Source organism: Microchirus variegatus, assembly GCF_963457635.1.
Source record: "Microchirus variegatus genome assembly, chromosome: 14".
NCBI classification, from domain to species: Eukaryota; Metazoa; Chordata; class Actinopteri; order Pleuronectiformes; family Soleidae; genus Microchirus; species Microchirus variegatus.
The window spans coordinates 11,019,172-11,045,173 of NC_139815.1; the positions used below are offsets into that span (position 1 = coordinate 11,019,172).

The 26,002-nt window shown below is 39.0% G+C and overlaps 1 protein-coding gene across 1 annotated transcript in view; it reads left to right on the plus strand.

Moving 5' to 3' along the window:
* trip4 (thyroid hormone receptor interactor 4) overlaps positions 1-26,002 on the plus strand; it is a 62,624-nt gene that overhangs the window by 14,793 nt on the left and 21,829 nt on the right. The window contains exon 12 of the mRNA XM_083901101.1: positions 10,294-10,396. Within this exon, the coding sequence (XP_083757227.1) occupies positions 10,294-10,396 (103 nt within the window). The remainder of the gene's footprint in view (positions 1-10,293; positions 10,397-26,002) is intronic.

Here is a 26,002-nt window from a genome sequence, read left to right on the forward strand (position 1 = left end):
TAAAATCTCTGGTCCCTCTCAATTTCCATATTATGAAATCAAATCCCCACTATGAAGTGGTTTGTTACTTTACATAGAACATGAGCCTTTTTGTTGGCAGCACCTGTGTTAAACCGAGCTGGATTTGTGGCAACAATAAAGTCAGATTGTGGTGGAAAATAAGACGTTTTAATACCTTGGATACCATGGATTGTTCTCTGATGTTGAGGTTTGAAGGCAGACATCGTAATTGTCTGCAGGGGTGTGTGTGTGTGTGTGTGCGCGAGTGTGAGAGAGAGAAAGAGCCTGTTGTAAAATAACCTTATGAGAAAGGTTTTCCTGTGTGGTTTTATGCAAAGGCAGTGAGCTTTTATGGAACATAACTCGGCTCAGAAACTATAGCATAAGCTTCATTTTTCACTGTCAGTGTTCATAAATATGTTAGATTTTCAAAATGCCCTTCCCATTGTGCAAATCTGTTTATTTGTTTTTTATTTATTTATTTCATTTCATCTTTGAAAGACTCCCGCACTCATCAAACAGAAGCTTAAGTGTGCGTATCAGAGTGAATGATTTTCCTTGGAAAGTTCCTGTAGTCTGTTGGCTTGTTTAGTCTGAAGAGCTTTGACTGAAGTGAGGCAGTCTTGTTTTCCTCTTACCCGGGGGCCTCTGCAGGAGGTGAAGTCATAAACATGGCTGGGAAAGTGGAACAGGGCTAAGTGAGGAAGACTGTGTGAAAACACATGACTTCACTACACCTGTCATCACTAGTGTACACTCGGTAGCTACTACATGGCTCACACTTTATATATCAACTTCTTCTTTTTTTTCTTCTTTTACTTTTTTTTTTGTTTGAAGACCTCAGTTGAGGCAGGGGAGCAGAAAATGTAAAACCTTTACTCTTCAGTCTTCAGCCGTTAATTTTATTGATGAGGCTGTGGCCTGCTGACAGCTTGAAGCCATTGACATCATGACTAATGAGGACTCACACACACACAGACACACAGAGACACACACAGTGCATTACAGTAAATTCTGTCTCTATTTTCTATTTATTTTCTTATTTATATAATTGCTTTGTTAAAATAAGTAACTTTTTCTTTATCGTAATTGATTTCATTTCTTTTTTAACCATTTTGATACATATATTTAGGACTCTGGAGGCCCTATCAGTCTGCAAAGTGTGAAAACTATGACTCACTCATGTTTTTGTGGTCCTCCTCAGTCTAAGTTCAGGAGATGAACATGCAATGTTGACTTCCGCGCTCACTGGGACGTCACAATGCGCTAAATTCCTGGAATTGCCGTCTCGCGAAGCTCCGCTTTGTCTGTAAAACATGCGAGAGTGCAGGCGAGGGCAATGGTATCCGTAAACCGGAAGTCAGGTCCAGGCGAAACATTCTATTCTTGGCTCCACAGTGCAGAGCCTCAGAGGATTTATCTGTGGATACATGTTATATATGACGGCAATGTGCCCGCTAGAGCCTGCAAATGATCACTTTTCCAAATGCTAACTGCTGTTAGCTCCCAGTAGCCTCTGTGGCTGATGGCCTTTCCTGTCCCTTAAAGTGATAGTTCGGAATTTTGAACATAAGACCTATTTTCCAACTCAGCCGGTGTGATGGAGACGTCTGGAGACGTTTTCAAGAAATTTCATTCAGTTCTTCTAGTTGCCGAGTTCGCTGATGCTATGGCTAGCGCAAGTCAATGATACAAGTTAGCATGGCATTAAAAACACTCATACCGACTCCACAGTGCACCCGAGGCAAATCGATTGTAACGGCAGACTATCGATGTACATATCTGTGTTGATAGAATGTTTGAAATAAAACCAACCTTGCAATTTGAAGGATTTATGTCTCAGCAGCAGCAACAGCGCGTCATACTTCCGGCAGCGGCGGAAGTATAGTGCTGAGAAAGTAGTCCCTCAAAAATCCATGCGTTGTGACGTTAGTTTTGTTTCAAATTATTCTATCAACACAGATATGTACATCGATAGTCTGCCGTTACAATCGATTTGCCTCGGGTGCACTGTGGAGTCGGTATGAGTGTTTTTAATGCCATGCTAACTTGTATCATTGACTTGCGCTAGCCATAGCGTCAGCGAACTCGGCAACTAGAAGAACTGAATGAAATTTCTTTAAAACGTCTCCATCACACCGGCTGAGTTGGAAAATGGGTCTTATGTTCAAAATTCCGAACTATCCCTTTAAGATTAATTTAACTTTTTTTTAAAGAGATACTTCTAAACAGAGCGTTCTGAACAGGGCTGTATAAATATGAGACCTGTAACATACATATGTAGTAACTTTTTTATTACCGCAAAATGTGTAATTTCTCCGAGCAAGGAAATGCCCCTCATGCTGAGCCTCTAGTAATGAGCCATGTCTCTGGTTGTGTTGAGGAAATTAGTAATGTCAAAATTCAGATGCTAGTGTTGCACACTTCTAGATAAGAAATATTCATCATCCAACTTGAAACCAGTGTGTTCTGTAGGTGAAGTAGTACGTTCAATCATTAATCATTCCTCTCCAACTCTGTGTGCCTGAGCTGACTGGGACAAAAGGGTGCTCAATATGCCTGTTTACATGGACGCATTTAGTTTTGGTTTGGATTACTGTCATATGGCAACAGTATGATCCAAAGCCTCTATCCAAACAAGCTGAGCGTCCATGTGTTTGTGCCTTTTGCTTCAAGTATTAAAAGGGTTGTTAAAGGTGTCTGCCTTTCCCTGTAGCTAAAGTCATTATTATCTGTTGTAAATATTCAGTACTGATCCGTTGGTCTTTACTTAAAATGACTTGCATTTAGCTGTATAGCATTTAATTAAAGAAAAGCAGAATGAAATGCAATTGCCAACTGAAGTGTGAAAAGCTCCTGAAACCAATTATGCGATAGAGATATCGCTTGTTTGTTTTTGGCTGTTTTCATGAGCTGTTGATACCTTCCCATTGGTTTTACTGGTTTATTTATGGTGACGAAGGCGTGTTGTATTATCTTCAGTAGCTTACTTCAATGTGTAACACAAGTTAAAGGGGGTAAAAATGACTAGTACGTGTTTAATTTCACTTTCAGTACAACAGAGTGTAAAACGTTTCCTTGTTGAACTTAAATGCTGTTCTCACTCAGAGTTTAATTCATTGTGATCAACTATACTTTGCTGGCCCCCGCAAGTTGGTGATGTCAAACGGCTCTGAATGAAACTCAATGCTTCCTGCACATGTTTCACAGTACATGTGAAAAGATTATTTCTCCTCAACTGTTAGAAGGTTTTTTTTTTTTATGTGAAACAGATGGAGGAGTTTGTGTTAACAGGAAACAGCAGATGGAAATGCATCATGAAAGAGGGAGGACTCCTATTAAAATATGACAATAATTACAATACACTGGACGCGTTTAATGATGGCTTTTAGTATTATATGAATTTCTTCTTTTTGACAGTTTATGGTTTAATATTTAGAGTTTACAGTTGTTGACCAAAGTAGGCGGACTATTAACCTGCACAAATGTATTTTCATTGCTAAAATTAAAAAAAAAAGATGATGGTTGGCTATATTAGCTGCCTTGAGTTAACTGCAAACCCATAAACTGCAACCTGAATGCAGAATGTAATGCTCTAGATCAGAGCTGGTGTTTTGGGGTGTGGTTTAGCTCTGAAAACGCTCGACTGACAGAGGCACAGAGGAGCCGTAGACTAGCCCATTCTGCAGAGACTCTGAGGTTTTGACCATAAAAACAAGCTAATGTTTGTAAGTAGACCTCCCTAACACGGATATTTAATTATAAAAAGGGTCATTCGATGTTCGCGTTTGGATTGTGATTTCTTCTTCAAAGTCAAGATGTACAGTTAATGATTGTAACATATGGATGTATGAAGCAATTTGTCTTGACGTCCAACCAAGTGCACTTCTAAAGTCCTTCAAATTGCCTTTCCTATATTGAAAAACTAACAAAGTATTCATTATGTTATCATGGACACATTGTGAACATTTCGACAAATGCTGTTTCAGTGCTACGTGTGCGTATAATTATTTTTACAGTGTATCATTTATTTGTGTTATTTTTGACACAGTAGCTTTGGAACATGTTTCATGATATTCCTCAGAGCTAATTTTGTTGGTCTGTGTGTAAATTATTGTGGAAGGTTATGCTCGTATGTGAAGTAATAATTCCTTAAATATGTGTATTCTTGTGCTCTGCATGCACTTGTGTTAGAAAAGAAAAGGTAGTTTGAGTTTTCAGCTGTAATTGTCGGAGGTCTGGTGATCAGTATCAGGCTTGTGGTTTTTCCGTGAACAGATTGAAGAACTGTTGGCGAACGATTCTTGTTGCACACAGTTCCCAACAACACCCTTTCACCTCCCACATGTAGCCTGCAGCTCGGAGACAATCCGTCAGGTTCTCCATTCCCAGAGTGAAACCAGCCTTGGCAGAACTGGTGAAGCAGTATTTCAAAAGTGTCCTTTCTGTAAAGACACGGTTGGCTTTGTGTAGTTCCCTATCTGTCAAATCTCCGCCTCCCTCCCCTCATACTTTTATTATCCGTCCGTCTTATGGTATTTTTCATTTTCACTGTCTAGTTCACCCCCTCCTTTTCTCCCATCATGCTGTGCCTCCCTCCTCTTTATTTCACCCCCCTCATTTTTAAAAGCCACATGCTCCCAGCCCGTCTGGCTCAGTTGCACCCTGCCAATGAAGGGCTTTTTATTGGGCTGAGATTGAGTGCAGCCAAGCAGGGCCTGACTAGTACTGAGTCTGGGGCCAGTCTTGGAAGTCCCCAAGCCCACTGCCATCCCCCACCCTCCAAACTGCACAGCCCCCTCCACATGCCTGTTCTGGTCTGGCCCTGTTGCCCAGAAGGAGATTACTTGTCTCTGCTGCCCTTAATTGCTGACAGCAGCTGAAAAGAGCCAGAAAGAGAGACATTGTAGAGAGAGGAGAGGGAACAGTGTTGGCTTGTTGAGCTGTCACTTGACAAGCTTGGATTCAAAGGTTTGTGTTCCTTCTGTCAAATCTTGGCTCTGTATTAGCTGGTTTTTATGAAGATGGATGTTGTTTTCGTCAAACGATGGTTTGAAGTTATGGCATTCTGGACTGTAATAACAGTGGGTACTACAGTAGACGGCAGATGAGCTGGGGAAGGAATCCTGATGAAAGATTCATATGAAGAATAACCCTCAGTACATGATGCTTTATTATTAGAATGTGTGGTATGAGCAATAGGGCCACTGTGTCCTCTTCCTGCCCTCTAAGCCACTGTTTTCATCACCAATAGCTTCCTTCCTACCATACTTTTTCCAATGAACTTGTGAATTTCATATTATTACAGTTGGATATTGTTGAATCCCCCCTGGCTTGATCCCAGCAAATTAAATAGAGGGCAGTGTATTGAGTTGGCAGTCTCTGAAGAAGCTAGGGAGCTCTATGAATTTTCATCTCTTCATTTTGCCTTTGAGTATTTTGTATTTAGACCTTCATTCAGCTTGCAGCTACTTGTGGAAATCTTTTTTGAATCCATATTTACAGCCCTCTTGCCTGTATATATTCTATTCAGCCTGCTTCAGCACATGTGGTCAAATCGTTGCAGTTTGACTCGCCTGCAAATAAAAAGATGTTTCAGTTCAATCCATTTTGGCTCACACACTGATTTTCAATTCTCTGTCCAGATGGACTGAGTAAACACAAAACCTCCATGAGCAGAAAATGAACAACTGGATTGTTTCTGGTAGTTTCACTTTCCTGCTCAAGATCAACACCACTCTCATTTCATTAGGTGAGTGTTAAGCTAACAGATGGTAAGCTTGGTTCTTTCCAAAGATCAGGATGGTATGACTCGGGGAGGGGAAGGGAAGAGTGCCCATCTATGTCACCCCTGAATTTGCTTTTCACTGTCGGTGTACAGATGTGTAGCGTTTTCCTGTCAATGAGTGAACACATGCAGAAAAGACAATCAGCTTTTTGTTTACATTGGAACACAGTGTAAAGGCTGGACAATATATTGATATTATATCATTATTGTGACATGAGACTAGGTATCGTCTTAGATATTGGATTTTGGAAAAACAGCTAGAGCTGAAACAATTACTCAATTAATGGATTATTAATCTAATACTAAATTAATTGTCATCTATTTATTTAATCGATGAATCGGTTTGAAGCTTTTTTCATCATTAAAACAAGATTTCTGATTGTTTTAGCTTCTTAAATGTGAATATTTACTAGTTTCTTTGCTCCATATAAAGAAATCATTTAAACCGAATCATTTTGATTTGTGGACAAAACGAGACATTTGATAACCTCATCGTTTCCAGGTTTGACAAACACTGATCAACCTTTTTTAACGCTTTCTTTTTATGGACCAAACGATTACTGGATTATTCAAATAATAATTGACAGATTAATCGATTGTGAATATAATAGTTATTTGAACCAAAAATTTGACAATTCTTTTGAAAAACATTTTTTTTTGTCCAAAATGTGACCAAAACGTCATAATATACAATGTCGTCCAACAAAATGTCATACTACCCTTTTTCGGCCAAAATCGGACCATTTTTTTGAAAAAACAATTTTGGTCCAAAATTTTACCAAAACATCATACTATACTATGTCGTCCAAAATCTGAATTTGTCGTCGACCAATAACTGTATGTAGTAGAGATCATAAACGTATATTATGGATATTTTTTGTAGCTTTATTTCCTGATATATTTCCATGTTAGAACATTGGCATACTATAGTATTACAGTTTTAAAGAATGGTCATGCTGTAGACGAGCATTGTTTTATTGAGTCTACGGACATATAGAGGCTGCAGGTTCTCCGTCCATCTGTAGTCTCATTTCTAATGGAAAGTTAAACAAGTGATACTTGATTCACACGGTGTCATTTTTAATGCACCTGTCACAGTTGCTCTACATATATTACACCCACAGATCTCTCCCACGGAAAACACTTGGGTCCCACCACTCAGAATACCCTAGCTGTAACCCTGACCCACCATACTAAAAAACCTTCATACTGACTACAGTACTTTGTTTCGCTCAAGTGAGCTCAGTGTGACTGTTACAGACAAGTTTGGTCTTTCCACATAAATGTACATAACAATTTCTTAATTGAATATAGGTGTTTCTCGACAAGCTCAGCTTTAATTGCATTTTTGTAAGAGGCATCCAATGTGCCCATATTAGATTCTTCCTGATGAATATGGAGAGCTGTAGCAAACCCTTCATGTCACAGCCGCAACGTTTCGTGCCCTTTTGATTAACATGGAATGGAAACAATTAGGTGGGGGAGGTAGTGAGGCAAAGCAGCACATTCAACAGCTTTAAATGCTAATTAGCTAATGGAGGATGAAAGAGCAGGCAACTGGCAGGGTCTCACTTGAACACACCAGAGCTCCGGCTGCAGCAATGCTTATTCGATCTAATTTTAGCAGGACCACCACCATTTTGTTTCCTTGAATACCTCTGACAATACAGCCATCTTGTGTAACATGAGATCATCTTTTAATGATCTCAAATGAGGCTGAACTCTTCTTTCCAGGAAGTGGCTCGTGTACGGTCTTCTTTTTGAATGCTCTCTTACTTGCCTTACACTTCTTACACCATAGCACCAAGCTGGCAGCACTTTAAGGTTATTAAAGTGCCATGTTCTTTTTGTTGGCTGCAGTCCCACCCACAAGCATAGAAGCATGTTAAAGCAACACTTGACCCATTTATACCACACTGCTGTCCCAAATGAATCCCTGTTTATTGCTGCTCACACAACACAAGGCCTGTAACTGTTCTTCAATCACATCACAGCTGAACCACACAAGTACATCAGATTTTGTACTCATTTGTCACAGAATGACAACAGGTAATGTATCTTAAAAATAAACAGTGTCTGTCGCCTAATGTGCACTTTATAAGAAGACTCAATTGGGCTGTTCTCTGTAGGTTGTTTGAGAAGCAAGGCATAGTCTTAACAGTTCACATAATCAATGTTTACATTGTAGGTTGAATTTTGTGTCCCCTCTGGCGAGGGTATTTTTCTCTAATCTGATGAGTGATAAATACTACAAAAGGTAGATATCGTAGATATGATTGCTAACCATTATACCAAAACTTTTATGTAAAATAATGTGTCCTTAAGTGATTCATTTAATATTATTATATCTTATCAAAATTAATTCCATTTAAAAATTTAAATCAACCAAAAAAGTAAGTATCTTCAAGTAGCTTCATGAATGATGGAAGGTACTGGTTAGGAGACACTAAAGGCTGGTAAATTCAAGCACCAAATCATTAAATGTGCATTTCCATAAATCATTGCTATGACTGTACTGCTATCATGTTGCTGAAATAAATGCAGCATACCAACCCCTTTTTCTGTCTCTTGCACAAAGCAGTTAACTGTGAAATAGTGATGCTCATATCACCAAACATCACTGAGAGAAGCATTAATGGTGCACAAGTTAAGGGCAACTTGGGCCAGTGTGCTCCATCAGTACACGTCTCACTGTTGGAAAGCTTTCAAACTATCATTGTGAGTGAATTATGACATCACGGACGTGCCGTTCAGATGAAGAAAAAAAAACAATTGCTGGCTCTTACTTATAATGTTATTGTAGTTACTATTTTTCACTCTTTAAATTGTGATATAATGCTAATGGCTGTGCTAATGGTCGGGCGATGAATGCACATCGCAGCGTTGCGATGGAAATCCCACATTTCTGGAAAAAAAATAGAGCCTATCAGAACCGGACTTTGCAGAATCATTTGACCAGACAAGTGAGTGCTAATTAAACTCATTCCCACTGGAGAATGGGGTAGTGTCGGTTTTGTTTGTCAAGAATAAGAAGACTTAATAATGAATTGTTTTCTTGCCATCACAAAATAATTATAACAATTATACATTTGTTAAAGAATCACTGTCATTTGACTTTAGGGATCAAGGGACTCTGTTAGGACTCCCGACAATATTTAAATGGAGTGTTTCCCTCTTTTCCTCCTTGCCAGTGTACTACCCTGAAGATGACATGGACTGTAATCTGAAATAAACATCTCTATCATCTTTCCCCAGTTTGTCAGGGGCCCATACACATGGGCTGCTGATTTCCCTTAAAAGCCCCAAATTTGTCACAACCTTCAGTGCTCCTTTGAGGGAGATGGGGAGTCTAAGAAAGGGGGAGAGAGGAAAAAGCAAGCTGTCATGAAAAGAGCTGCTTCCTGGCTGGCTAGATGCAATCATGGGCACTATCTGATAGAGCCAGAGGAAATTGGATGAGCTGAGAACCGTTGGTTGCCAGTGATGGGAAAGATGACTCCTTTGTCACTATGTCAGTCAATTCCCCGCGCTCACCTGAGAGACCAATCAATAACACAAGGGGAGAGAGGCTTTCTTTTGTGTGTTGGTCTCTGTATGCTGTAGGCTGCTGTCAATTATGTGCTGTAAAAACACCTTCTTCAAAGGAATGTGGTTTGGCATGTTTTGGGGGTGTGCATAAATATGTCAAGGATATGGTTAAAATGTGATGTGATTCTTGGGATTTTGCAGCAGGGGTTATGTGGCTAAAGATTTATCACAGTCAAGTGGTTGATGAGCCACATGCAAAAGAGCTTGGTTTAAATGGATGCCAAGAGGCAAATGAGCCTACTTCCCATTTGTTTTATAATGTCAGGACATTTTCTGAGGAGGTTCAATTGCTAGTTTAAGTTATTCAATAGCACATGGTGTCAATTTTGTAAATGATGTTCTACTAGATGATAAAATACATTGCATGAGTGGATACCAGTGTGATTGACAGCTGGTATCATCCAATAGGATGATGGGTGCAAAACAACAACGTGGCACTGACCAAAAAAAATCTGGAGGCTACAAACCAGGATTTCAAATTCTTATGGGTGACGTCACGACTGGTTGTAACTTGGTTATATGTTGTCAATGTTTACTGTAATCGATTAGTGGTAGATACATTTAAAAGTACACATGTTAATAATTGTATTGTTGTGATGTAGCATTTGCTCCACATGCACATACGTTTGTATGTGAAAAAGGAGGTCGTGCTGCTGCTTACACATTTTCATCTCCTCTTTAAATGCTCATGCATGGTGCAGCAAGTGCTGTTATTAACAACTGCATCATTAGTTGTGTAATTATGGTGTATTAGACCCAGAGAGACTCATAACTATGTTGTCAGATGTGTAGCATAAAAGTCAGGCAGGAATTACATGTTTTAGGCATGAACCTTTAGGCAGGGTCTTATGCATATTCCGCGCACAATAAAATATGGCCAGTTTTAAACTGCTGTTTTCCTTTTCCCTCCACTGCAGTTCCCTGGTACCTGTGAGGAGTCCGCTTCCCCTTTTGTCTTCATCTGCAACAACCCCCAAGAGCTGCTGGTGAAGTTCCCCATGAAAGGAAAGCACAAGATCTGTAAGTCTTATTTATACCCAGAATTAGCCCAAGCCCAAAAAAAGTTTTTTCATTATTTCTTTATTTTCAATGATATTCATTTCATTCATAAAACAGAAGTTGCCACAAAGCATGCTCCCACATACAGTACACATGTACAGATTCTTTCTGAGAGCCATCTGTAAAGACTGGATTCCTCTGTCCAGTTGCCTGGGGGACAAGCCGAGCCTGGATGTGCTGTGCTGCTGTATTGTGTGATTTATAATAGGAGTCAAACACGTTTTCCCTCTGCTGCCATTGCTGTTGCTGCAAAATGATGTACCTGCAAGCCCTTTTGTTAATATTTCAGAACCCTCTAAAGACATGAGAGGATTGTTTATTCAGCTGTGCCTCTCTCGGATCTTTCCAGATCGATGGGCGAGAAACTCGAACTAAAATGTGCCCCTTTTTTTATTCAACTAAAATCCTTAATATACATTTGTTTCCATATTGTGAAATAACAGCAGTTACAGAGGTTTTAGATGTTCAACATATTCCCCGACAAGGAAAATTGCACATTGAATGGGAGATCAGCTCTTCTTCAAACTGTGCTGAGTATGATTATTGATCAAGATGGTTTTGCTATATATTAGTGTGAAAATACAGTTGAAGTCTTCAGCTCTGTTTTGGAAATCATCAGAATGTTGCATTTTCCCGCTACACTACATCTGAAGTGAAAAATGTGGCTATGCGCACACACTTACACACTTTCATTTTTAAGTATTATTAAATTGTTTATGCATTTTATTCTGTCATGAGCTCGGTCTTGGATAAAAGGCTCAGCTTGATAAGAAATGCTGACTGGATGTTCTAGCCGTGCTGTTGTAAGCACAGCGAGGAACTCTGCACCTCTTTAATTTAAAATGAGAGTAGCTTGTGGTTTTATGAATCAGCAGGTTGCTTTTGAGTTTTGATTTGTTGAACCTGCTGATAGGAAAACGGTTACGCGATACTTTTTTCCTTTATGAAATTTGAAAATATCCAAAGGGATGTCACTCGAGATGGGAATATTTCCCTTTTGTTTTCTAAAAAGAAAAATGCCGTCTCAAACGATAGAATGAAACACTTAAGTAAGCCATTTCTCTATGATTTAGTTTGAAGACATTTCTATGATTCACGAATAAATCCTCCCTGCAGTCAATTCAATTAGATTAACTTTCATTCTCACTCAATGACATTTTACATCTTTTCCTGCAAGAGCACTGTACTGCTGCTATATACTCTATACTAGCTTTCTTTTTTATTATCCCTTCAAGCTTTCATGTGTAATTTAATACACCTATTCACAGACAGACACACACCACCACCATCATCATCATCATCATCATCATCACTTTTCTCCTAATGGTTTTTAAGCAATGATGATGGCTTTTATGTCTACACGTCAAATTCACTACATATTGTACCAATTAATGAATACATTGTTACTGATTAAATATGGACACAGACAACAGTTAATAGATCTGCACACATGCAACCCTGTGTGTAGGATATGACACTATGTATATTGTTTGTAGAGTTTAGTTTATAGTATAGTTTATTTGTAATACACCAACTGTATTAAAGGGGATATATTATGCAAAATCAAATTTTTAATCATTTAAATACTTATATTTGGGACTCTGGAGGCCCTAAGAGTAGGCAAAGTGTGACACAAACACACAATGTTGACTTCCGCACTCATTGCTACGTCACAATGAGACATTCCTGGAATTGTTGTCTCGCGGAGCTCCACTTTTTCCATAAAAAAACGTGTGACGGCAATGTGCCGGCTAGAGTCGGCAAATGATGGCTTTTCCAAATGCTAACTGCTGTTAGCTGCCAGAGCCTCAGTGACGCTGACATATTATCCTGTGTCTCATTTGCATTTAAAGAGACAGACACTCAAAACAGAGCGTTCTGAACAGGGCTGTTTTGGCAGAGTGATTGAACTGCTGTGGTGCTTCATCTTTAAGGTATTTTGACCAAAGCATGTCACAGACATGTTCATTAGGACACCAGGGAACTCAGTTCACTTGTAGAAATAGGGTATAATATGAGTCGTTTCACTGTTAGAAACTACTTGAATGCTCTATCTCATGGTCATTAGTCGCAATATGCAATTGGCTATTTATGTTACCCCAGTATTTAGATCACATATGCTGATGCAGTGGAGCCATCCAATCCACTCCAGTGACTCTTAAATACCAGGCAGCTTTTCACTATCTCACGCTCTTGCTCTCTCTCACCCACTCTTACACCTCAATTCCCGCTGCATCTCATGGGTCAAGACATTTCTGCTCATCTTAGTCAGGGAGCAATGGGGTGGGAGGGGCTCCCACAGTAGCAAAAGATATGCTTGTCACTGGCATTGTCTGCCATCTCATGCATCTCATAAGGCACAGTGCCATCCTCTCAGTAGATGAGGTATTTGTAGTTTTTTCATTAAGGTGGTAAAACATTAATATTGCAGGCATGTGCTTGTATGTTACATACATTGTATGTGTAGAATATAAAATATTCTAACAAAATGAGTTACTTTTTCTTCTTCACCTTGCTCTTTCTTGGCAGGGGGATGTGGCTCAGCAGGTAGAGCGGGTTTCATGCTAGGTTTGTTTTCCAACTGAAAGGTTGGGATTCGATCCCTGGCTCTTCTACATCTACACCTACATGCAGCTGTGTCCCTAGGCAAGACACTCGGCTTTAAACTGAATATGTAGGAAGTGGGTTTCAATGATGGAAGTGAGATGGATAAGTGCTGAATGTACAGTGGATGTGCTGTTGAATGTATGCGTGCATAAGTGTAAATGGAAAAATGACAAAACTGTCATCATATCATCATATCCACAGCAGATACTGTTGATATAGTCAACTTGCTTGAGTTTTCTTCAGGACATTTAATCTCACATCCACAGGGCTTCTCCAGTTCCAAGTCCAGCTGCCTATATCTACCCTCCTGAGAATATTGCATATTACAGACGTTATCAAATAACCTGATGCTGCCCCCCCTTCCTCACTCTCAGCTTTGTAGATAATATAATACGGTAGATACGAACTCGGTCATTAACCTGTGGGGGAGTGTGTGGCATGTAAAATGGCACTTGTCCAAGTCTCTTTCCCTATAATAACGGATGTGCATCATGGTTTGTGGTCACATTGTGTGTGTGCTGAAGGACAGTCTGGGTGTTGAAAGCTATTTGGCTCTCCGGCATGAACCCAAATTTCCTTTTTCTCTTCCTCCCATGTTTTCAATAGCCTGACATTCTCTGTGTGATCAGACTGTGTGCACACAAGTAGAAAGAGTAAACTACTGTATATCCTACAGTGTTTGAGCGCCAGTACAAAATATCAAACCATGTTTGTTGTTGCTGAATCAGCCTGATGCTAATACTTCCTTTTGAGCTATTCTTTACCTTCTCTTTTATCACCCTCCCCTAGTATCAACATTATATTGGTGTAAAACACACTCAAGTCCATATCTCGAGTAATTAATTCAAATTATACCAGCCCTTCTAAATTGAATCCTAGTTTGTTTGCTCAGATAGTCTGGTTCATTTGGAGAGGTGTGAATGTGCAACCTAACTCTGATCCACACCAAAGATGCGAACTCTGGTCCGCCTAAAACGTAGGTCTCGGGTTAAGCGGACTACAACGCAGGGCACTGTGGGTAAACACAACTAAAAAATATGCATGTGTCAAAAGATAGCCGGGAGAAAATGCCGTGAGCCCGTTCTTGCAGCGTATACATGTCGTATGTTCACATAAAACCATAGGATTTGTTGCAGCTCCATGTTTTTGCTCTTATGTGGAGGAAACCGAAGATGTCCTGCATTAACCAACAGATGACCAAGTTTTCCTTTTCATTGTTGTCTTGTCCTTCAGTAATTCCTGATGCAGTACCACCTCAGGCGAGGAGGGGAATACATTATTTAAAAGGTTTGGTTTGTTTCACTAAAGTGCAACGTGAAAGCAAACTTGGACCGGCACCCGATTGAACCGAGTCCCCAATCATACCGAGTCTAGGACAATAATATGAGTTCAGAGTTGAGTGGGGTGTGAATATTGGCTTGCCTTTTTCTAATATCTCTTGCAGTGTAAGACATTGACTTATATATGAAAAATATTTCTCATTTTCAAAGGACCTCAAGGTCAACAAAGCAGTTGTTTTGTGTTCAGCATGATTTTTCACGTTATCAATAGCAAACACTTTCCCCATTCAGTCCAATGTATGCATTGACTTTTACTATTAAAACCGTTGTTAGAATTGTTTTCAAAAAGTGTATGGTATATACTAGGTGTAGATCATTTAGCATGAAAGGAAACATGTGCATAGTCATTTTAAATAAGATATAGTTTATAGAAATAGTAAATAGTTTTCCTCAAGAATGCCTTACAAGGCAACTCTTTTGAATTGCGTCACAGTATACATCCATTGATGTATCAACAGATATTCTTGACAAAAAGAAATGACTCTGAACAAGTAAGTGATTAGAGGTCAAAACCAAGAGCATTCATGCTGTCAGTAAAATAGTGTTAATTTTATTAAAATGGAGGAAACGTCGGTCTTCAGTAATACAGTGCAAGTTGTACAACCCTCCAGGTTTCACACATGGTTTAACCGATGACATCCTTGCTAACTGATGGTAGGGTTTTTTCTTCTGTGCACCCATCTTTCCCCCCCATTATTTGTTGATATTAGCCAGGAGTGGGAACTGTGCTTTGACTGAATGTATACATGCAGTAACTCGACTCCCTCTTCGCACTGAGTAAGTACAGTTCAATACAACAGCAAACAATCTTTCAGCAGTCGCATTGTTTGAAACACAAAAGCAGAGCCACTGGCATTGTGTGTTTACGGCACAGCCAGACACATTTGTAGTTCCTCTCTTTGCTGCTATACTTAAAACTGAATCACTGTCACTGTCGGTGAATGCAGTCGGGGCTGACCTTGATGACAAGTATTTTGTTTACTGTGACTGCTTTACAATTTAAGCAAGCCAACTTTTCTCTTGCTGAATGTTTTTCTTTATGTGAAACGGCAACGTAAAGAATTGTTGGGAAAAGTGAAGAAGGTGCATGCTTGGTTAGAAGTTGAGAATGACTGAATCCTAACCAATGCTAAGTTGTTTTTAGCTCAATTCCGAGATAGTCCTGCATAGTTTAGTCCTAATTATAAGGAAAATAGAACGTACCTGCTGAGAATATTCATGTTCAGACATGTTGTATAGAAGGACTTGTCTGTTAAATGTCAGAACTCAGTATATTTGTGTGTCGTAATGTCAATTTGAAACAGTTATTGGTTTAACACTTATTTATTTTATTTTTTTTAGATTTTATCAATAATTCTTCTGGTTACTGCCTTTTACTTATTTGTTAAAAACACTGCGGGGTTATTGCTAAAAATCTATAGAAATCTTAACATCACTCATGCTGAAATTGAGTTTGTTTAATTGACTCATAAATCTGCTCTCTTTTAAAGTGCAATTTATAGTAGCAACACATATAGTAAGTTAGTCATTAGTCGCCGCTGTGCTCGTCTTATCATCTGTCTCCATCTGCTCAGAGCAATGAAATCTAGTATAATACATACCAAGCACACTTTTGGGAATTGCTTGAGGCAAAGCAATCTGTATTTACCTGTTTCTGTGTAACAATCATGTGCCAAGAGACTAGCGAGTATACATCACAAATAAATGATTCTCTTTATTTGGTGGTTAATGCATTCAGTATCATATAACTTGTACACATTGTACTTCCAGCTCTTTTTCTCAATGTGATTTGCATTCCCCATGCATTCATTATTGAGCTGATGCAAAATGTATGGTCTTTTATCCCTCAGGTTTGCAGCACATATGGATATAACAGAATATATTCCCACTGAAAATACTGGAGTTGAATGTTGCTCTACTAACAGTCAGCTGCACTGTTACCTTGCTCTTACTGCTTTGTTTTATGTGTGGAATCACAGCACCATAGGATTGCAAATAGAGAAAGCCAATTACCTAACAAATGTCCACCTTCTCTCCTGAGGTGGCCATGATTTTTTTCTCCCCTCTCTTTGTTTCTCCTTTCTTCTGTCATCCACGATGGGAGACAGAAAGAGGTCACAGAGGCGGAAGTCCTGTTTTGGTTATTTATTCATAGATTTTTCATTTAATATTCATGCCTATTTCAGGACTATCTTGGTGCAGGGGAGAATTTGCTGCCTTGAAGGCAGCCAGGGCCAAAAAAAATCAGGTTTCAGCTTGAATGAGCCCAGTGGATGAAGGAAAGAGAGAGAGATGGAGGAAGGAGAGAGCAGGGTTTCATGTGTTAGCTAGTAAATGAGAGGCAGGCCTTGAAGGTGACAGGCTGTGTTTATTACTGATCTGTCAGCCGGTTCATGGGGAGAGGAGAAGAGAGAGAAGAGAGCTGAGCTGCTGAGCAGAGACTAAAGTACACAGGCATGGAAGCAAAGGAGAGCCCTTAGCAGTAAACGCATAGTGGATCTGCTTGTCCTAACAGATTCAGTGACTTTAATTGGCAGTTAAGTTGTTTAAAAGAGATTGTTTTTCATTTTTGTAATGAAATTATTTTTTTCAGGCAAACAAACAGTAACACGTTTCATGTTTGAAACATGCTTCTCTGTGCTGCATGTGGGGAGAATGTGCACAAGGTACATCCGACTCGCATGTATGGGGCGCTTTATCACATGATGGTGATAAAGTGGGCCTGACACTTGGTGCTGGAGGGCGGCTGTTTGAATGTTAGCAATATAGTGTCTGTCATGGCCGACTGCACAGCAAGAGTTGCTAATGTTTCTAAAGCAATGGTTGTTGGTTGCACTCTGTCTGACAAAAACACCAGTAATGGGAAAAGCGTCCTTGTCCTTGAAAATTCCTTTTTGGACAGTGTTGTGTTTTAGCTTAAAAATGTAAACATGATTTGATTGGCTATAGCACCTGTGCTGAAATATTTGTGTAATTCGATTGGCTTGATCCCATAACTATACACTATCAAGATAAATAGAGAAGCTGGAAAGTTAAATCAAATCTTAAAGGTCATTTGAAAAGGTAAGAAGACACAAACATCTTCAATTTAGTCCCTAGTTTCGATCGATTCTTCTTACAAGAGATGAAGCAACCAAACAGCTTGTTTGAAGATCTGTATGATGCCTTGGTGAGGATTGAGAGGCATCTGTAACGTTGCCAACTGCAATGATCTGTGTACGTTCACATCTCTGAAAGCGCTGAATCAGAGCAGATAAATATAGACCTTTTAACATAGCAGGCTGCTCTAGAATCAAGTTTGTTGCCTTATTTTGTTGTATCCTCTTGTTTGTCACAATGCACATCAGTGCTGATTATTATTGTCTACTTTTATGTGTTTTTTAAAAATGAATTTCTTGGTTTTATCATCCGCCCTTGTGTACTAAAAGCTTGTGATCTTCTATTTTGCTAAAGGGTGACAATTCAGTGGAAAGAAACTGCTGCGCTGTAGCAGTACATTTATTATATGATATCATTATCATAACCAATTTGGAATATTTATCCGCAAACATGACATTGCTTTTTTTTTGGACTCTGAATGATGTTATTTTTTATATTTGATGATGATGGCTTAATCTGCCGTGAGTTGGAATGAGCTAAAAACATGAAAGTCGGCCCAATTAGTGGAAACATCTGGCTCAGTGTGCTCTACAAAACAGCCTCTTATGTGATGTATTCACTCTGATTTTGAAGGTTTTTTTTGTTTGTTTGATTGTTCTGTTTTGCCTTTCTATCATAATTGCTCTGCCTGTTTGTCTCTAACCCATACTGTGTGTGAGGGTTGTCCATCAGAGTCAGCACAGGGGGGGCTGTAGACAGATGTGCTTGACAATGGCCCCATTTACACCTGGCATTAGAATGTGTTTTCTGTGATCGGATAGCACTTCACCACATGCATTACTCCTGCGTCTCCAGTGTCCACATAAAGATCCGATTACTATCCAACCCTTATGTCACCTCCCCCTCTTCTGTTAAGATTTCCAGCACCAGACTACATCGTCACATCCTCTGCGCTGCCGTATCAACAACAACGTTAGCTGCACGTGAAGTTGCTTCATTGTATGGACTCTGCTTTTCGACGCAGGGGTAGAAGTCTTCTTTGACAGTCACCAACGTATTTCTGCCCAAGTAGTTGTTGTGAGTGAAGCAAATACTCACTGAAGACGCATCAGAGACTCGTTGCATTTACACTTCAGTTTAATGTGGTCACAATGCGTCTTCGACCACCTCCCGAAGTGGTTTTGCAGATAACAATCAAACGTCCTCAGGTGTATTTTAACACCGTACTCCCAAGTGTTCAGGTGCTATCCGATTGCAATCCGATCGCAGAAAACACATTTTAATGTCAGGTGTAAAGGGAGTAAGTGGATTATCTCCACAGTGAATGTAGCTGACAGAGATGAGGATGTTAAACTAGGTCAATCAGTGTCGATGAATGTTTTTGGCTGTGTACATATTATTCATTTTAATTCATGTCAATAACTGATCAGATAAATGACGAAATAATGAGTTACTGCTTTAATCACGCACGCCTAGCTCAGACCAATACAATTGTCCTGCAACAATTCCTCCATTCATGAAGATTTTAAGATTTAGTTTTTGTTGAAATACCCTTATTTATGTAAATAAAGAAAATACTCTACAGCTTTCAAACTTGTAGTATCAGCCCCTGTGACCTGTGAAAATCAATGCTATATTAGTATACACGCTGGCACACTGCTGCCCTTTAAGTCCATTAATTATTTTAAAACTCATAGCCAGTGTTATCACCTCACTGCACTCATGAGAAAGATCAACAGAGGTAATTCCCCTCAGTGGAATTAGCTCTGTTGTCAGCTGTCACTGTTTTCACTTTGCCTGTTTTCAAAGGAGAATTAGGTTCTTGTAGTTTCCCTCTCCCTCTGAAAAGAGGCAGACAGATGTAATAGCCATTAGCCTCGGGGAGAGACGGCACAGATGTGTCAACAAGCCTCGACTGTTACAGTGCAAGTGAAGTCTGAGCAAACAGCAGCCTGTGTGCTTGAGCAGTGATCCAGGGGCACGGTTGCACAGCATTGCCCCAGGATTTCATACAGACTGTGACTCGGGTTCTCATCACAAGACTGGGTCAGCCCACCCCAATCTGGGGAGAAAAAAAGAAATGAAGGGGGAAAACCCTGAGTGCTGCCACCTCACTGACAACATCCACACAACCGTGTCCTTCATGAATAAGTAACGCAACCCTAAATACACTCTTACTAACCTGTGTGTAGCTTCCTTTTGTGGTACTGAGCAGTGTGTAACAGCTAGGATTGCAACTGATGATTTAAACACACGTTCCTGTTATTTTTCTATTTATTAATTGAATAATTTGTTCTGTATGTTAACATAAAAAACTGAAAATGCCACATTGATTTTTTTTTTTTTTTAATTCCAACTAAAATCCAGGAATTAGCAATATAGCCAGAATGCAACAAAGACAGCTACATTTTACGATTTATCAGCAAAACTGTTGTTTGCTATTACTGTTACTTGAGCAACCCTCTGAAATTATCCAATTTCCTCCTTTCTTACTTTCTCACGACCACCAAAAGCACCTTCAAAATTCAATTATTTATCTTAATTTGATCTCCGTGTTCTGTTGCATTTGCTAGATGAAAGAGTTCACATTTTTAATTAAGCTGTAATGGCACCAGCAAGTTCATATTTTTTCCTCCTGAGTCAGCCTTCTCCCTCCCAGTATGTTTGGCTTGATCTCTTCAAATTTATTTCTTACTTTGTAACTAGAGGCAAGAGCCCTTGACTTGCTGCCCCCACAGCCGCAGCCAAGGCAGCCATTTAAGTTGTGATTAAAAATTAATGGTTGAGTGAGAGGCAGCAGAGAGGGAACAAGGGAGGGCATTGGAAGGAGGAGACAATGCTTGAGCAAGAGGATAGGCTTTGGATAGAGCGGCGAGCCCAAGCAGCAGCTGCTCCCTGATAAAGGGTTGGAAGGTCTTCTCACAACTCTGTTGTGTTTAACTGCCCTGCTCACACCCCACCATGAATATTGCATTACCACACTATTGGCACCTTGTGTTACACCCACTGTGTGTTCAGCAGAGCTGTGGCCACATCGCCAAAAATTGTCAGTCAAGTCTGTGTCCACATTTAGCAAGACATACCACACAGACCAGAGTCATTTACTGCAGAGTCTGTTCCAAAGTATGACATTACACTAAATACTTTCCAGTTGAAGACGAAGAAGTCACAGGGCTAGTCTTCATTAAGTCACACACGCACATAGTACATTAAACTTGGTGCATCAGCCTGACTTTATGTCCATTTTTGGGGGGAAATCTAAATAGAAACGCCATGCAAACACAAAATGTTTTGATCTCAATTTTTCAAGATTTCACAAAATGTACCCTTTTTAAATTTACGTCAGTTCATAATATAAAACCAGAAATGTGACAACTGCTTGGAAACATGTATATGGAGGACATAAAAATAAATATATATCAATAAACAAATTAGATGAATTAATAAACAAGTAAATACTAGAATAATTAAAGATTATGAAAATAATTATTCCACAAGTATTTATTTCTGTGTTGTATGCTAGTAAGGTAGGAGGTTCTGTGTTTCAGTTTAAAGCAAGGTTTAGCAGGGTTTGTTACAAACTTCTGCCTGGCAGAGAACAGACAGTGACAAGCTAAGGTTATAGATATGGAGGTTTTTTTTTTTAACTTGAGAATATAAAAGTGCATCAAAATGGTTCTTACTGGAACCATTAGTGTTAACAAGAACTCTTGGTAGCAAATGGTTCCAGGTAGAACTGCGTCGTGGTGACGGATACGCGCTGCAATTTCCCGCCCGATCAGTAGGGGTCGCTGCAGAGAGAAAGAGAGAGAAAGACTGTTGTTGTTGAAACAGTGGCCGTTTCTCACTTTTCTGTGTCACAGAATGCAGTTTTAAGATAATTTGTGGTGAGAAATTGGCCATTTAGAGTCTAAACATGTGCTGTGTGTGTTAAGATATGACGTATTATAGTTTGGCAGCGACGCTGTCAGCGGTGAACAGCTCCGCCTCTGTGGATGCTCGGTGCGCACTGTGAGCCGGCACAGAGCAGCTTCGCTCGGCCTGTCCTGAGGACCAATCGCAGCTCTTGCCGTCTCCGTTGTCCCTTGACGGAGTGACGGACACTAAAAAAAACATTTTGTGCAGTCGGAGATGACGCAGAGGCTCCCCGACAGGCTCTGCGTCGACGCAGAGGACTCTGTGTAACCTACGCAGAGCACTTTACGCAGGAATATAAATTGGGCTTAAGAGTGTATGTATATATTCACACTGAAAAGTTCAGTTTGTTGTGTTTCAGTCTGTTAAATGTTAGAAAACAAGGAAGCTAACTGTCGTTGCTAGCCTGGGAGTAACTAACGCTACCTTCTCTTGCTAATAGTAATATGTATTTATTTATTCATTGTTGATGTATATATTTATTTATAGATGTGTCATATTGTCCTCATAGATGAATAGATTAAACATAACTTTTTTAACATTTAAAGACAGTCATTTCAGTATGTTTGTCACTTTTTGGACGTACTACAGTTTTGTAAATTGTCAGCCGACATTACATAGACACAGACTTATTCAAGCTATCAGACTAATATATATATGCAGTTACTCATATAATCAATATATTGTTTTTGTGATTGAAAACTAATCACATTTGTGGAAAACCAGAAGAAAGAGAATTATCTAAGAATGAAACAGTCAAAGCTATAATCAGATTTGTAACACTGCGATTGCCATCTCCTCCTTGTCACCCACCGTCTTACTCCTACTCTCTGTTCCTTCTGCCTGTTCCACGCTTCGAACATTATTTGTTAATTCTGTCCTATTTCCTCTGATGCTGTTGCTGCCGTCGCTGTTCTTGCTTTGCGTGTTATTTGCAATGCTAATGAGGCGCGGCAGCAAAGTAATGGTCTGTAGGTAAAGGAGGCTGCCTGGAATGATAGTGATATGGTAATATAGCTACTGTGGCTCATGGACACTTATCATGGAGAGCGACTTCACACAGTATCATTTTAAAATCTTATAGGCACTTTGATGCGAGTCACCAGAATGCAATCACCAGAACCTTATGAAGTCTTTTAGTTTTTGTATGAATAGTCACTCGTACAAAAACAAATACTAAGGTGCTACCTTTGCAACACAAGACGTTCCTGTTAATAGCAGCGTGTCGCTTCTGTCATAGAAAGGCAAGAGAATGTAATCGTAGGCATTTTCAAAGGCTAAAAAAAATTGGCTAAAACACTTAAGAAACAACCGTTGGTGACAATTTGTTATAAAAATAAAGTACAACAGCAGCACCATGTCAATTTGCAGATAACGTGAAATCAGTCAGAAGAAATCCTAAAACCTAAAATGTCACAAAGTACTGTCTACATACAGTGGTGCAGCAAGAGGTTTAATTTCACATTTGAGTTTAAGAGCTTTATACTTCCAGCCTGTACTTCCATATTGTTTTACCATTGCAGTAGTGGAGCAGATGTTTCTTGTATAAGGCAAAGAACCATTACTCGATTACAACCCATGTCATCATCATCGGCCAGCTTTCAGCAGGCAGATTCCCCACTTATCTCCCTACTGTCTATGTGATTGAAATTACAGACAGACTAATGGAAACGACAAATAAATGGATTATTGAGCAACTGTTAGTGGCTTGATTTACAGAGCTCGCAGTGTCAATAGAACTATACTGTAATGTATGTTTTAGCTCTCAGTATGTTTCAGTAGTAATAGCTGCTTTCTCTATTTGAATCATGATTTCTTATGATGTCTTTGTTATATGGAGCAAACAATGGAAAAAAAGATGTAAGGATCTGAAAAATCGTAAAACTTGTTTTTATTATTGAGGGTTAGAGTTAAACATAGGCATCTGAAAAAACAATAAAAAACTGCCACCTTTAAATGATGATCTGTACAAGTTTGGTATTTATATTTAGCCACTAATGCATTACTGTGTAGTAGTATTGTGTTGTTTAATCATGGGAGTTGGATAGAAGAGGATTAATTATTCATAAACCTTTTCTGTTTGAAATCCATAACCCTGTTGGGTTGTTTTTTAGTTTTTTTTTTACCTTTTTACAGAGTAATTATCTGCTCTCTCCATTAAAGTGATCGTTATTATCTCAAGTGTCCAATAAGAAGAATTGCCGAGTGCTAGAGTCAAATCCTTGCTGGAGACTTTATGCAACAAGCTAGTAACTGAAAATTGTGTTTACAGTATAATATGAATCACAATGTCTTTTTAGTCTATTATACTTATTTTTAATGTATATTAAGGATGTTGATCAGTTAGTGGAGTAACATTTTGCCGATGGTATTTTCTTACTGTCTTATATACTGTTATAAATTAAGACAGCGTTTCCATTTTGTTTTAGTTTTTTTGTTATATTTGTTATCCAGATCTTAAAGACTGTTTTTGCGTTAGATGAACTTCATCTAGATTTGCGGGTCAGGTAAAAATAGCAATAGCCAGTGGTCTGTGGGAGGACTCTGTTAAGGTGTGTGAATTGGGTGTATGACCAGGGTTAAGAAATACACTTGTGATTATACTCTCCTTTAAGATTCTTGAACTTGTTCAACTTGATCTTCCTCAGTTTATACGATTTGATACACTTTTATTGTCCCCATAGGGAAATTTGTCTTGAACTCGATTGAACATAATAGTAATATCTTCACAGATGCAGTTAAAAAAACAAACACATTTAGTTAGTTAGTTTATTTCAAACATGAAATAACAAAAACACTACAAGCTAAAAAACTGAATTAATGAATGGAACAGTAATGGAAACTCCTCCACATCTTTTTATCAGGTGATCATCTATTCACTTGATAATTTGAATACACCATCCATCCATCCATTGTCTACCACTTTATCATCCATGTGAGGGTCGGGGGGGTCACTGGAGCTAATCCCAGTTGACACAGGGTTAAAGGCTGGGCAAACCCTGGAAGGGTTGTCGGTCCATTGCAGGGCCAAAACAAAGAGACGAAACAACCATTCACCACGCGGCCAATTTAGAGTTCTCACTTAACCTCTGTTATGTTTTTGGAATGTGGGAGGAAACCGGAGTACCTGGAGAAAACCTATGCGCCCATGGGGAGGACATGAGATGGACATGAGACGTGGGCAGGACTATGCAGAAAGTCCCTCGGTTTGGGTCTTTTTGATGTTCGGTGTAACCACTATTCCGCCATTTGTGGCCATATGCCATCAAACAGTTGCTTATGTTGACTGTGTAAACATTTTAGCTCTCTTTGTGCTCTACCAACACCTCAGGAAATAACCTGATTATATAGTTTCGAAATGCTCCTCTGTCTGCCATTAAGCGCTGAGTGGATTGTGCACAGTTTGCTGTCGAGCTTTTTGCTCAAACTGTCTGCTGCAGCCAAACGAGATGCTATGAAATGATAGTGAGCCAGAACAGTAAAGAAAGGTGCCAGACAGCTGAAACTATAAAGCTCTGTAAAGCTGAGGTAAGCTGAAGATTTGAGCAGTAATTCTGTGCTGTTTCATAGTTAAAAGTGACCCTTGTTTGATTTATTATTGTTTTTGAAAGAAAATACAGATCGTGGGCACTTTAACTGTCAGATCCATTCAATTTGTTAAATGCTAAATTTAGTACAAAACCATACAGTTTTGTGAGGTTGGCCCTTTGCATAAAATATATATTTTGAGAAGATTTTAAAAGCAAAGAGTCCACAACTTTTCATGCGCAAATAATATATCTCATTTATCGCCCGCATCATAAAAGAAGGACACACACTTCCATTCAACACGTTCAGACACAAAATCTCACAACAGAAGGAAGAAAAGATAAAAGAGAAGAAGAATGTCCACACACCTTGGAGCACCTGTATAAAGATTGTCATTGCCATTGAAGTGTTTTTAAATGTCACTGGCATTAAAAATCCTTTAACAGGAACTAAAAGGTGTTTGGATTCTTTTCTTATTCATCATCGAGTACTTGAATCTTCCTGGTTGATGCTTAAGAGTATAATGATGGATCAAAAAAGCTTTTGTAGATCTGTTTGAGGGACAAGAACAGCCACAGAATGATTTACCTTCTTATGTTTAATACATTTAGTTTGAGTTTAACAAATGTTTTAACGTGTTTTGCAGTCGGTAAATGCTAGGAATTAACTTAACAGATGCATTCTGTTAAATTATAATACTATTTTCCCCTCAGATGTATGTTTATATTCACAAGTTCATTTTTAATACTGGCAAACAATATATTTACAAATTAACAACCAATTCATTTCCTTGTTGTATAAAGCAGCAAAAAGAAATATGTTTTTGTATTTTGGCATGTCAGAGAATGATGATATATTGTGTTTGGCTGTTTTGTTGAAACTAAATGATCAAACATTAAATATTAAAATTTACCCTTTTAAATATCCATCAGACTAAATTCTGAAGACTTTAAGAATATGAAAATGCATATGTAAACCTCTTACTAATTTAGAATTCAGTATTTTATGTAAAGCAGACCAAAGGTGACTCCCTGAGCCTTGTTGTTGTGTGTTTTCCAGTATCATGACAAGTCAGTTA